The following is a 15287-nucleotide window of genomic DNA, read 5'->3' as shown; positions in this document are numbered from 1 at the left end:
ATTGTACTAGGTATTATAAGTAATCTAGAGATGACTTAAAGTATATGGGATGATATACACAGGTTATATACAAATCCTACAGCATCTTATATACGGGAGTTGAGCATTCCAGGATTTTGGTATCCACAGGGGGGTCCTGGAACCTATCCCCCATGGAAATCAAGGGACAAGGGACTACTATGTTAGTAAAGAGTTCTACATATTGAAGCTGAGACCTGCTGCTCTATAAATTCAGGCAATTTGTGTTCAAGTTTTTCCCATTCTATATCATAATTGTGATTTGTTTATGGTTAAATAAGCATGCTTTGAACTGTTTTTATTATACAAATGATAAGAATGTTAACATTAGTAATGACAATAAAGAAAACTTATGGCATTGTCATACTAGATAGAAAACTAAATTTCAGAGTATTCAATGGTCAGTCACTGACAGTATTTAGAATCAGTTCCCATTTGTAGAGATATACAATATCAGTTCATATCAAGCTACACCTTCTACTAACCTTTTCGTTGAGAACTTCCCCTGTTTCATTCAGTGGTGCTTTGGAATGCCCTTTCACTGGTTTACTCCATTCCACAAGAGGATCATGTAGAAAAGTCTTTAAGACACTAAAATGGAAACAAATATTATGGTAATAATACAATGTTATCTTTGTAAAAAGAACTCTCATTAATGTCAACAGTTAGGTGAAGGATAACTACTGAAGGATAAGAAGCTAATGGTAATACTCTTACCAAACACATTACTACCATTTCAGAAAAGGCTGTGCTTCCTCCTTCAGAGAATTTGCCTTTGCCTACGTCTAAACTATCCAATGTATTTTACCATAATGCCTGGTAGACAGGTTTTAAATAAAAAAGTGAATAAATGAGCTTTAAATGTCCTTTTGAAAAACTGCTTCCCACAGCTAACATATTTAATGGTAAAAGACTGGCTTCTTCACCCTTAAGATTAGGAAAAAGACAAGGATGTAGATATCTCAACATGGCTCTTTAACATGGATCTAGCTAGGGCAATTAGGCAAGGAATAGAAAAGGTACTGAGATTAGATTAGAAAAAATAAAACTATCCCTATCTACAGATGACCTCTTGTTGTAGACAGAAAATCTTAAGGTATCTGCAAAAATAACTATGACAACTAATAAATGAGTTCAGTAAGGTTGCAGGATACAAGATCAATATACAAATTTAGTTATATTTCTATACACTAGCAATGAACAATCCAAACATGAAATTAAGAAAAAAATTCCATTTAGAAATACTTAGGAACACATTTTTAAAAAGTTAAATACAAGATTTGCAAACTAAAAGTTACAAAACGTTGTTGACAGAAATTGAAGAAGGCTTAAATAAGTGGAAAGATATCCTATGTTCATGGATCAAAAGACTTAAGATGGCAATACTCCCTAAATTGATTTACAGATTCAATGCCATTCCTATCAAAATCCAGGGTGGCCTTTGCAGAAATTGGCAAGATGATCTTAAAATGCATATGGAAATGCAGGAGACGCATAACAGTCAAACAGTCTTGAAAAAGAAAAAAAAAGTCGGAGGATTCACACTTCCTGACTTCAAAACATACTACAAAGCTATAGTAATCAGGAGAATGTGCTATTGGCATAAGGTTAGACATACAGATCAATGGAATAAAACTGAGAATCTAGAAATACACCCTTACATGTATGGTCAATTGATTTTCAACAGAAATGTCAAGACAATTAAATAGAGAAAAATAATCTCTTCAAAAATGGTGCTGGCAAAAACAGAAATACAGATCAATGGAACAGGGTAGAAAGCCCAGAGATAAACCCACGCACATATGGTCACCTTATTTTTGATAAAGGAGGCAAGAATATACAATGGAGAAAAGACAGCCTCTTCAATAAGTGGTGCTGGGAAAACTGGACAGCTACATGTAAAAGAACAAAATTAGAACATTCCCTAACACCATACACAAAGATAAACTCAAAATGGATTAAAGACCTAAATGTAAGGCCAGACACTATCAAACTCTTAGAGGAAAACATAGGCAGAACACTCTATGACATAAATCACAGCAAGATCCTTTTTTTCCCACCTCCTAGAGAAATGGAAATAAAAACAAAAATAAACAAATGGGATCTAATGAAACTTAAAAGCTTTTGCACAACAAAGGAAACCATAAACAAGACGAAAAGACAACCCTCAGAATGGGAGAAAATATTTGCAAAAGAAGCAACTGACAAAGGATTAATCTCCAAAACTTACAAGCAGCTCATGCAGCTCAATATCAAAAAAAACAAAAACCCAATCCAAAAATGGGCAGAAGACCTAAATAGACATTTCTCCAAAAAAGATATACAGATTGCCAACAAACACGTGAAAGAATGCTCAACATCATTAATCATTAGAGAAATGCAAATCAAAACTACAATGAGATATCATCTCACACCAGTCAGAATGGCCATCATCAAAAAATCTACAAACAATAAATGCTGGAGAGGGTGTGGAGAAAAGGGAACCCTCTTGCACTGTTGGTGGGAATGTAAATTGATACAGCCACTATGGAGAACAGTATGGAGGTTCCTTATAAAACTAAAAATAGAACTACCATATGACCCAGCAATCCCACTACTGGGCATATACCCTGAGAAAACCATAATTCAAAAAGAGTCATGTACCATAATGTTCATTGCAGCAGTATTTACAATAGCCAGGACATGGAAGCAACCTAAGTGTCCATCGACAGATGAATGGATAGAGAAGATGTGGCACATATATACAATGGAATATTACTCAGGCATAAAAAGAAACAAAATTGAGCTATTTGCAGTGAGGTGGATGGACCTAGAGACTGTCATACAGAGTGAAGTAAGTCAGAAAGAGAAAAACAAATACCATATGCTAACACATATATATGGAATCTAAAAAAAAAAAAAATGTTCTGAAGAACCTAGGGGCAGGACAGGAATAAAGATGCAGATGTGGAGAATGGACTTGATGACATGGGGAGGGGGAAGGGTAAGCTGGGATGAAGTGAGAGAGTGGCATGGACGTATATATACTACCAAATGTAAAATAGATAACTAGTGGAAAGCAGCTGCATGGCACAGGGAGATCATCTCAGTGCTTTGTGTCCACCTAGAGGGGTGGGATAGGGAGGGTCGGAGGGAGACGCCAGAGGAAGGAGAAATGGGGATAAAGGTATATGTATAGTTGATTCACTTTGTTATACAGCAGGAACTAACACACCATCGTAAAGCAATTATACTCCAATAAAGATGTTTAAAAAAAAAGACAAATAATCCAATTAAAAAAACAGTCAAAGGATTTAAATAGACATTCGTCCAAAGAAGTTATGCAAGTGACCAATAAACATGAAAAGATGTTCAACATAACTGGTCATTAGGAAAATGCAAATTAAAACAACAATTAAATACAATTTCATACCCAGCAAGACAGATAAAATAATATAGATAGACAATAACAAGTTTTGGTTAAGGATGTGGAGAAACTGGAACACTTAAGACATTGCTAGTGGGACTATAACATATTACATCTGCTTTGGAAAACAGTTTGAAAGTTCCTCAAAATGTTAAGCTTAGAGTTAACATATCCAGAATCCTACTCATAGGTATAATCAAGAGAACTGAAAACATATATCCACATAAAACCTGTATGCAGATGTTCACAGCCACGCTATTCACAATAGCCAAAACAATCCCAAATGTCCATTAACTGATGAATGGATAAACAAAAGGTGGTATATCCATATAATAGAATATTATTTGACAATAAAAAAGAATGAAGTACTGATACATGCTAGAGCATAGATAAACCTTAAAAACATCATGCTGCTGAAAGAACAGAGACACTAAAGGCCACATGTTGTATAATTCTACTTATATATGAAATATCCAGAATAGGCAAATCTATAGAGACAGAAAGAGATTCGTGGTTGCTAGGAGATGGTGGGGAGTAGAGTTAGGGAGTGACTGCTAATTTCTTTTGGAGGTGATGAAAATATTTCATAATTAGATAGCAGTGATGGTCGCACAATCTTGTGAATATACTGAAACCTCCGTAGTATATATATTAAAAGACCGAAGTTTGGACTTCCCTGGTAACGTAGTAGTTAAGAATCCACCTGCCAATGCAGGGGACACGGGTTCAAGCCCTGGTCTGGGAAGATCCCACATGCCGTGGAGCAACTAAGCCTGTGCGCCACAACTACTGAGCCTGTGCTCTAGAGCCTGTGAGCCACAACTACTGAGACTGCATGCCACAACTCCTGAAGCCCGTGTGCCTAGAGCCTGTGCTCCGCAACAAAGAGAAGTCACTACAACGAGAAGCCCACGCACTGCAAGGAAGAGTAGCCCCTGCTTGCCGCAACTAGAGAAAGCAGCAACGAAAACCCAATGCAGCCAAAAATAAATTAAGAAAAAAAAAAAAGACTAAATTTTATGGTATGTAAAATATATCTTAATAAAAGCTATTATTAAAAAAAATCTACTTCAACCAGTACAAAGTAGCTCTATATAAAGAAAACAACTTAGAAACCAATAATCACATTCAAAGTTACTATTAAATTGTTTACAAAATATAGATGATTACCTCATTAAAGGTTCTCTCTGATCTCGCATCAGCCTCATTGTAACTTCACAAGCTCTTCGAAAAAGACCTTCTGTTCCCATAGGACCCATTCCATTAACCATATTATGAGTCATGCGAAATGGAACAATTTCTGGGACCTCAAAGGTTTCTCCCTTAAAACAATGCATTTCATTAAAAAGTAAAGATGCTGGAATTTAAAAATCTTTATGCAAAAAATTTAAAGCTTTTAGGAGAGAGCAAACATACCCTCAAAATATTTGTATTTGCAACTTACGTTACAGGCCTACATCATGAAGGAGCCATATGACTCTCTACCTTTGCTTTTGAGGAGCTGAAACAACTCCTTGGATAAGATCTAGAGGATGGGTGGATTCATCTTTCACTGAATTACTAAAGTGAATAGCATTATAGAGCAATATTTAGGCATTCAATATTTAGCCTTATATTAACTCCCTTAATGTCCTTCTTGAATAGTATAAAGTACAAACAAAATACTCTCATAATTTTCTTCTTTTCTTTAAGACTTTCAGTTTAAAACAGGACGGGAAAAGTAATAGCCAAATGTTAGGTGCTCACAATCCCTGAGACAGGAAGTGTAACATGTAATATAATGAAGTCCAGTTCATTTATTTTCTTCCATACTGTAACACCTGCCTTTCCTAGGGCTTTTTCATCCCTCCAATCAGTTTCCCTAAATTCCTCTCTTGTATGAATCCCCTATACCAGTGGTTTATCTTTGATTTGTTTTCAGTTGGGTCTGTGACCTTTCTTGGTTTCCTGTGATAGCAGACGGCAACCCATAGAGAATAAGGATGAAGGAAAAAGTGGGTTTAATAATTAGTCTGCCTTTCAGGATCATAACATTGGAAAATTGGAGGGGGGCCTTAAGGAGAGTCGAATGACCTCAATTTATTCCCAGACCCCAGCTGGACCTACACAATCTGAATTTCCTGTGATGTTTCCTAGGTATCTGCATTAAAAAAAAAAAAAAAATCTTAGATGCTGCTGCCAGGTTTGGAAACAATCACATTAAACTACTCTGTCTCTCTAAAACTGAGTCTCAGTAAAATGAACTGTTCATATATTATATGAACACCCCATGTTCATATAACCAAGAACTAATAAGTCAGAACTTGGATCTATGCTTTTGGACTTCAAGTTCAGTGCTAGTTTTACTATATCACTCTTCTGAGTTCTCTCCAACCTAAGTTGCTTTACTGAGGGCTATGGGATCCACTGATCAAAACCAGTCAACAAACTCTCAGTGTGACTATAGCTGCTACTAACAGGTATGTCTAGGAAGAACAGTTGTTGAGGAAAGGAAATTAGGAGAAAACACAATTAACTACAGTAGGTCATATCACATACCTTATTGAAGAGACAGTTGAAATCCACATGTACACATTCACCAGTCAAAGAATCAAAGAGAATGTTCTCACCATGACGGTCTCCAAGGCCCAGGATATAACCAACCATTGACATAACGGCGGTGGAACGGCAGTATGCTGATCTGCTACTGTACCTAAAGGAAACACAATGCCTATCAAGTATCCTTGTATCATATGGGGCAACATACATCTAAAATATTTTTTTAAAAAATCTAACCATAACAATGTATTATATTTTTGGTAACTTACCATGATGTAGGATCAGGGAATGTTCTCAGAAACCACTCATGAAAAACAGGAGGATGCCTGGGCAGCAGAAATTCTCGGAATACTTTGAGTTTTTCAGACAAAGCTGCCGATTTTGGTAGCATACACTGGCGAAGTTCCTTCCCTGTCATATAAACTCCTGCAAGGTAGAGTGATTTCCATTAATCACACAAGCCAAATGAGAAAAGGGGCAATTTTTTTTTTGGTGAAAATAGGACAGGAAATATCTACTTTTATTCAAAAGCAAGAATAAATGGAAACATTTCAATTATGCATAGGTAAACTTTCTTCTGATATTATACGAAAATAATAAACACATTATCTTCACTTAATACTTATCTAGAGTGAGCCCTCTTGTTGATGATAATCAATGCCAAGTAAGACCACACGTACCAGAAGATACCACTCAGAATAAATCCAATGTGAATAGTGCCCCTGCATGTAAAAATGCTACAGCCCTCACTAAATTTACAGTGATCTCTCTGTTAATCAGCAGGCAGTATGGGTCCACACTGAATCATTACTAAGAAACCTACAATGGTGCTCTGAAATAATTTACTCTGTGTGAACGCTAGCCTATAAGATTCATAGCATACCTGATTTTAAAACTAATCTTGTACAATTCAAATCATATGTGGAAGCAGAAGAAAATTTCCTTCTGATATATTTGTGAGTTTGTATTATATGGTTGACATGACTCCAGTCTATAAAGTGCCTTTTAGGCCCACCTTGGTTTGGTGCTTTTTGGACCCAAGGTTCAGCTAAAATTTCCATAGACAAGTTTGAGATTAGAGATTTTTAGCCTCAAATGTTGCACAGTTCAACTATGTTCATGATAGGATGGAAAAAATATATATATTTTTAAAAATCCAATAGCAATAACTAACACTTATATAATATTTCATCTTTAAATAAAATAGTCAATAGCAAGTTCCTTGAAATCAGATTCAAGTGTGTTTGAACTTCAGCTCTACAACACATTAGTAACTTGGATTAAGTTACTTCACTGTCCATAAAATAGTGATAATTAGGCTTGTTAACAATAATAAAAAAAAACTGATGCACACAAAATACTTAGCATAATACCCATAATATAGTAATTTATCAATATTACTTAATGCTGTGGGTTGATTGTATCCATCAAAAAAAATAACCCTTGCTACCTGTGAATGTGACCTTATTTGAAAATAAGGTCTTTGCCCATGTATTCAGGTTAGGATGAGGTCATTACGGTCAGCCCTTAATACAGTATGACTGATATTTTTATAAGAGAAAACAGGGACATACAGACTTAAGGAGAATGCTGTGTGATGACAGAGGCAGAGAATGGAGTGAAGCATCTACAGCCAAGGAATGTCAAAGATAGCTGGCAACACCAGAAACTTACAGAAAGGCATGCAATGGATTCTCCCCTTGGGCCTTGAGAGATATTGTGGGCCTTGAGAGATACTGTGGGCCTTGAGAGATACTGTGGGCCTTGAGAGATATTGTGGGCCTTGAGAGTTACTGTGGCCCTACTGACACAGTGATTTTAGACTCCTTGTCTCCACAACTGTGAGAGAGTAAATTTCTGTTGTTTGTGAACAGTTTGTGGTAATGTGTTATGGCAGTCCTAGGGAACTAATATACTTATTTTTTACTTTACTCTAGTAACTTGATCTATTTGTTTTTAATGTATTGCATCATAAACATTTATAAAACTTTTTATTTTGAAATAATTTTAGTCTTACAAAAATTGCAAAAATTATACAGAGTTCCCATATATTCATCACCCAGATTTTGTCAGTGTTCATCTCTTTCATAACAGAATACAATTACCTAAACCAAGAAATTATTTTTTCATAGTATTATTAACTAACTTTCAGACTTTATTCAAATTTTACCAATTGTCCCACTATCATCCTTTTTCTGGGTCAGGATCCAATTCAGGATCCCTTACTGCATTCAGTTGTCATGTCTCCTTAATGTCCTCAAATCTGGGAAACTTCTGTTTTTGTCTTTTATTACCATGAAATTTTTAAGGAGTTCTGACCTGTTATATTTTTGTTTCTTCATTGTAAAGTTACTACTTTTTCCCCTTTGTAATTAATAAGTATCTGGTGGAGAGATACTTTGAGACTCTGCAAATAACCTATTTCCATCATACTTTTGCCAACGAATTTCAGCAGTCATTGATAATCACTGCCTGCAACAATTATTACTGTGATATTTACTAATTGGCAATTTTCTGTTTTCATCATCTCTTCTACATTTATTCATTGTAATTCTACTCTAAGGAAGAACTTGTTCCTACCTTCCTATTTATTTATTTATTCATTAAAGTATGTGTTTACATAAGTGTGGACTCCTGTCTATTTTATTCCATGGGTTATAATCTAATACTATTATTATTTATTTTGGTGCTCAAGTTATCCCAGGTTTGGCCAGTGGGAGACTCTAACACTTTCGGTTTCATTCTAGCTTTCCCTTTCTTTTTCTTTCTCTAGTATGAAAAACTAGCTCTCATTAGCCACAATGTATTTACTTATTTGCTGAAGTCTAGTTTACACATAACTCCTAGAAAAACACATTTTCATATACATTTTTGTAAGCTACCTCAAATCCTTTTGGGATAAAGATAGAGAAAGAATTAAAACACAAGGAAGGAAAGAAGAAATCACTTAACTACTTCTGTAAATATCAATAGTACCAAGAAATTTTACTATGGCTTATACCCAAAAATGTACAATGATAATAACCATTATACCTATATTATATGTTAGCAGCTATTATACCCATATTATATACTTATATCGTAAGAATTAATTTTAGTACCCTTTTCCTTATATAGTTTGGTCAGAATAGGTCTCAAGCCAGCAGTGTTGTTAACCCATTCAATAATCCCACATTCATCATTCAGTGGAATAACTGCATATGTTCTAATATGAAGTTCTCTTCTACGAGACTCGGCGTCTTTTCTTAAGCACTATTAAAAAAAAACACATAAACTTAAAAGTTAAAAATTTCTAAATGTTATGTCAAACCTATCTAAAGATTGTTCATTTCATAGCAAAATAATGTCCATAAAAGCTTATTATGTAGTATAGACGAATAATTCTTCAGAAAGGCAGAGCAGGAAACTACAGGGACAATATCCTTAATTTATTTCCAAATCATTAAAAATGCCTTGGGTAAGTACTTCTTTTAATTATTCAGTATTAATGTGACAACAATACTGGGTTCAAAAATGTTATAGTTACATATTTAACAATGACAAAATACTCTTTAAAAATTGCTTCTAAGATATTACTGAAATGGTAAGTCCTTGGGCGCAGAGAATGCTGTTTAATTTTATCTAAAAAAATGCATGAACAGAAAAGTATGAGTTTTATGATATCCCCAAAACATATATCTTACTCTTACAGTTTAATATTATAGCTTCATTTGAAAAATTATCTCCTAGCAGAAGAAAGCTTTACACATCTCATCTGATTAATCCTGAAATATACTAGGTAAACAGTATTTTGTTTAATTCTGGAACTGTATGAAATAAACTAAGCACACATCTATAATTGTAACCTGTCAAATTCTAAAGCACAATCACTGACCAAAAATACATTTTAAACTTTAGGAATAGATAGGCTACATAAATGTCAGCCAAATAGTATGGCATGAGAATCACATGTAAAGATCAGTATATGGCCTCCTAGACCAATGTAATGAGACGAGTTTTTCACAATCAGGCTATTTTATTTGACCATGTTAATGTGGGGGAAAGGTAATGAAACAACTTAATTGGTAACAAGGCTGATTAAGATAAATTTATAAATTAAAGCCAGGCCACTTGATACTCCCAACTAGAAACACACTCAGGGAGCTTTGGGACAAACATACTGATGGTTTAATATCAGTGAATTAAGTAACCAATTTACCAAACAACATTTTAAATAAAAATATTCTTTCCCTTAATACCTATGAAATGGGTTTTTATTGTGGTATTAATTTTTAAATTAGTTTGGTTAAACTAAGCACAAACCATAATTCTCCTTTTTAAAAAATGAACTCATCTGCTGCTATTTCTTTTCTATGTTAAAGGTCCATAACTTTTTCCTGCTAATAAAAGAGGTACCAGTAAAATGCAGGAAGGGGATAGAGAGGAAGAACAAAGAGCTTATAGGAAAACAATAAAGTTTTCACAGTATGGTTTAATTTTTTACCAATGGAAAAACAGATGCTATGCACTTATAAATACCTGGCTAGAGAATAGTTCAAAACCCCTAAGACCATACATTTATAATAACCCTTTAGTGAGATTTCTCATATCATCTCTGAGATAGAAATCAAGCACTTACCAACAGAACTGAAAAAAATACTAACGATCACCTCTAAAAAGTGTGTTGGTAAAAACAGAACCTAACATTTTTTTTTCTAGCATCAAAACATAAAACATAAATCTGATAGAAAAAGTATATTATAGATAATTTAAACATTAAATAGAAAATATTTTCCTTTGTTAATATGTCTTATACATTTTTCTCAATATAACAAAAGTATCTTATTTTAAAAAAATTAAGTGAAACCAGCAATTCCACTTCAGGACACATATCCAAAAGATTGAAAGCAGGGACTTGAACAGTTATCTGTACACTTATCTTCATAGCAGCATTATTCACAATAGCCAAAAAGTGGAAGCAACCCACGTATCCACTGATGGGTGAATGGATAAACAAAATTGGTATACACATGCAATTGTATACTATCCAACCTTATAAAGGAAAGAAATTCTGATGTGCTATAACATGGATGAACCTTGAAGACATAATGCTAAGTGAAGAAAGCCAGTAAAATACAAATACTATATGACTTCACTTATACGAGGTATCTAGAGTAGTCAAATTCATAGAGGCAGAAAGTAGAATGGTGGTTACCAGAGCCTGGGGGGAAGGGGAATAGGGAGTTACTGTTTAACAGATACACAGTTTCAGTTTGAGAAGATGAAAAAGCTCTGGAGAGGGATGGTTGCACAACAATGTGAATGTACTTAATGCCACTGAATTGAACTGAACACTTAAAAATGGTTAAGATGGTAAATTTTATGTTACATATATTTTATCCCAATAAAACAAATTAAGTGAAAATGAAAAAGGCAGTGTACTTCATTTCCTCTTTTTAAGAGATCTATTTGCCCATATCTCATTGATAGTAATTATGGCAATTCTAAAATAAAAGCAAACTATATCCAAACCTTATTAATCAAGGAATTGAATTCCATTAGTCTACAATCCTTTCTCAAGTCATCTTTTGGCTTACACATCATAATGTAGAACTTTCCATCAGATCCTTTTAAAGAGATCTTCTTTGGTTTCTGAAGAGAAGCAAGAATTTCTACCTAAAAGATAATGAGTTATATATAAATAAAGGTCAAAATTCTTTGTTTAAACTTCTATGTATACTATAAATATTGTGTTACCTAACACAATAAAAAGGAAAATATAATAACATGTAGCAAATTTATTATTTTAATAATTTATCTTAATTATGATCTATGAAAAGAATGGTTGGACATAAATAGAGACACATTTTCACCCATTAGAAATGGCTATTGAAGTAAAAGGATTACTCTGTCTGGGGCTTCCCTGGTGGCGCAGTGGTTTAGAATCCGCCTGCCAATGTAAGGGACACAGGTTCGATCCCTGGCCTGGGAAGATCCCACATGCCATGGAGCAACCCACACGCCATGGAACAACTAAGCCTGTGCGCCACAACTACTGAGCCTGCGCTCTAGAGCCCATGTGCCACAACTACTGAAGCCCGCATGCCAAGAGCTCATGCTCTGCAACAAGAGAAGCCACGACAATGAGAAGCCCGTACACCACAACGAAGAGTAGCCCCCGCTCGCCGCAACTAGAGAATGCCCGCACACAGCAACAAAGACCCAACACAGCCAAAAATAAAAACAAACAAATAAATAAATTTATATTAAAAAAAAGGATTACTCTGTCAGCAGTGTGAGTAAATACATACACATTCAAATTTAGGCAGCCTCTTAAAGCAGCCACAATGTTTAAAAGATTTTTGAAACATTTTCTTAGGACTTTTCTGCAGAACCTAAGATGGTTTTTAAATTTCTTTAATGGTAAGAAATGTTTATCAATGGAAAGTAATTTGATTTTTGACAAAAGAAACGCCTCCAATATCATGTCCAACTAAAGATGTAAGTAAATAAGTTGAATAATATTAAGTTAAAAACAAAGCATGACTATAAGTAACAAGAATGATTTCATTATGTGGCTTATTAACTGGTCTGCAGCAGTTAAACAAATGTTTTGAGCCACAGAAGTACTGGAATAAATACAGAGTTTTCAAAAGTATTTACTCAGAAGTGCTTTTCTTTAAGATAGTAACAACAACAAAAAAGAATCAAGCTCTTCCTAGCTGAAATTCACTTCCTCCCAAAATACAAATTACAAACAAAAACTGTATTTCGTTCTCTTTCTGTTTCCCATTTTTAGGACAAAGATGAATACAGAAATATCAAATTATGGAAAAAAAAAGATTTTAGTCTTACTAAAACAATATGAACATCTGAAAAAATCAAAATACTAGGTTGAACGTAAGATTTTTGTCACTTAATCAGTATATAGTTTTACTTTTCTGTATTTCCAATCATTTTTTCTTTGCAAATAAAATCCACTTAGTCTCTGAGAAAAACACTTTTAAACTTAATTTGAAATTTCAACTTAATTTTAAAAGCATAGTTACAGTTATATAAAATTGCAGTTTACCGTATCATCAAAGCCTGCAATATAGGCCCAATGCCCAGGAAATGGCTCATGGTTAGCATGGGCACCCGGAACTGATGGAAGAGTGGGTATCATGACTGATTGTAAAGGAATAAGGATTTCACTAAATGTTGCTTCTTCTACCAGCTTTTTAAGCATTTTAAAATGAGTGCTCATGCTCAGCGTGGAACTACTTCCATCCACCTGGGGGGAAAAAAAGTAGTACATTTTAATTTCTCTGTTTACCCTGAATTATAGAATGCTTACTTTTACTCACAACAAAAATTTCACATCTATAATATCTTAATTACAATGGCTCAGCAGTCTGTACTTTTCTAATTTTTAAAAATACATCACCTCATTTAAACCTCTCTGTACTTTTACTCATCAATAAATAGTACCTACATTATAGGATGTTAAATGACTAAGGTAGGTAATAGCGGCCTACAATTTGTTATCACACATTACAAATTCCAAAGAGCTCTGTAAATCAAAATTTTTTGTTTGTACCAAATCTCATTTGGCAGCAAAAAGATATCTGAACTTCTCACTTAGTACAAAGATTAATATGTTTCACTGAAGAAATAGTTATGTATCTGATTACAGGATACTCTACCAGATTACCCCTAGCGATGCTACTTAATAAAAAGTATATGTACTGCATTACCTTTAAAAATCTAAAAAATCCTGAATTTCTAAATGTAGTTGGCCACAAAGGTTTCACATAGAGAACTGAAAGTTTGTACAAGTAAAGCACTTGGAAAAGTGGCAGTGTTTAATAGATGTTGGCCATTATCATAACACTATCTTTCATAATGTCAAGGGTGTCAGAGGACAAACAGGATTAATGCAGATAACAACAACAGATTATACTTTCAACATGTTTATTGGAAGGGAAGGTGAGAAATAGAGTAGTCTACATTTTCTCACCTGTAAATAGATGATAGGGTGAATATTTGTAAAATGAAGTCTAGTTATTTACCTTATAGAGTCTGTCCCTCCTTATAATTACCCCTACCCCCACTTTTACCTTTCCTACACATTCTTCAGGATTTTTTTCCCTCCAACTCCTTGGGTAGAATACTAATTCATTCCTATAAGCATGTCCATATTCTAGTCATAAACCTACTGAAAAAAGTAGCTATAAACTATATGATAACCATCTGAGTGGCTTCCTATGAGACTGTGAGCACTTCGAGGCAGGAGAACATGTCTTATTCATCTTTGTTTCCCTTAGGCACGGTGCTTGTTCCCTGGTAGACAATGAAATGTTACTGAAAGGATGAAACCCAAAGCTCCAGTCTTCTTTCCTCTCATGTATGTAGGTTAATGTATATGAGTTTTGAAAGTTCAAAGATATGACAGAAAACAGAGAGAACTTTAACTGAGTATTTTATATACTTATATTTCATATCCTCTATTTAAAAAAACTTCTAATAAATATGGATAATTTACTCTCAGAAGAATTTACATTAAGAAGAACTTTTAGAAATTTAGATGACGTTTGAGAGAGGGACATATGTTAGAAATTTAAAAAACAGCTTTATTAAGGTAAACTGCACGTATTTAAAGTATACACTTTGATAACTTTTGATATATATGTATACCAACACATATGAGAATTTAAATTTAATTAATCAAATGAAATAAAACCAGCTGAAATCATATAGAAGTTTCATCTAACTTGGTCTATAAGTAGTAAGATTTATGATAGTACCGATTTATTGCACAATTCTAGAAGCTTATCTGTTAGGCGAGTTGCGTCTCCAACAAACTTTTCTAAGGATTTTTTCATATGAATAGCTTTATTTAGGATTTCCTTGCATCTGTTTACACGCATGGGATAAGAAGACTGTCATAAAAAAAAAAAGTTAAATGCAATTGTTAAAAGATTTTTAAAAGATAACAAAACTTCTGATTGACAAAAATCAACTTAAACTGTATGCATGATGAGAGTTTACAGTGAGAGAAATTTCCTGGAAATCAATTTGGCAATACTATCAATAGCCATAAAAATGCTGCTATCCTGCGACCTGATGAATTCCCTTCTTAGGATCTATCCTGAAGAAATAATCAGAAATGAGAATAAATATAGATGTGTCTAGATGTTTTGTAACAGCAAATAAAGTAAACAACCTTAATGATCAACAACAGTTAAATAAATTATAGATGGCTAACCATTAAAGAATTTTATAAAATTTAAAAAATTGGGTCTTCAAAGAATATTTAATAACATGGGAACATGATTATGGTAACAATTTTAGGTGAAAAATATGA

At 33.9% G+C, this 15287-nt stretch overlaps 1 protein-coding gene across 4 annotated transcripts in view; it reads right to left on the bottom strand.

Moving 5' to 3' along the window:
- Window positions 1–15287, bottom strand: part of ATR (ATR checkpoint kinase) — a 103800-nt gene that overhangs the window by 3721 nt on the left and 84792 nt on the right. The window contains exons 39-46 of one of the 4 annotated variants that reach the window (XM_082393757.1): window positions 14728–14862; window positions 13014–13214; window positions 11474–11617; window positions 9064–9214; window positions 6232–6388; window positions 5963–6116; window positions 4595–4746; window positions 504–609 (exon numbers count right to left, since the gene is read on the bottom strand). In XM_082393757.1, the coding sequence (XP_082249883.1) occupies window positions 504–609; window positions 4595–4746; window positions 5963–6116; window positions 6232–6388; window positions 9064–9214; window positions 11474–11617; window positions 13014–13214; window positions 14728–14862 (1200 nt within the window). Of the gene's footprint in view, window positions 1–503; window positions 610–4594; window positions 4747–5962; window positions 6117–6231; window positions 6389–9063; window positions 9215–11473; window positions 11618–13013; window positions 13215–14727; window positions 14863–15287 lie in introns of those variants that run through there. The other 3 variants (XM_082393758.1, XR_014245134.1, XR_014245135.1) reach the window with 3 other exon arrangements.

Source organism: Balaenoptera borealis (assembly GCF_965194805.1).
Source record: "Balaenoptera borealis genome assembly, chromosome: 5".
NCBI classification, from domain to species: Eukaryota; Metazoa; Chordata; class Mammalia; order Artiodactyla; family Balaenopteridae; genus Balaenoptera; species Balaenoptera borealis.
The sequence above is the reverse complement of the archived record's forward strand: the minus strand, read 5'-3'. Positions and strand labels throughout refer to the sequence as shown.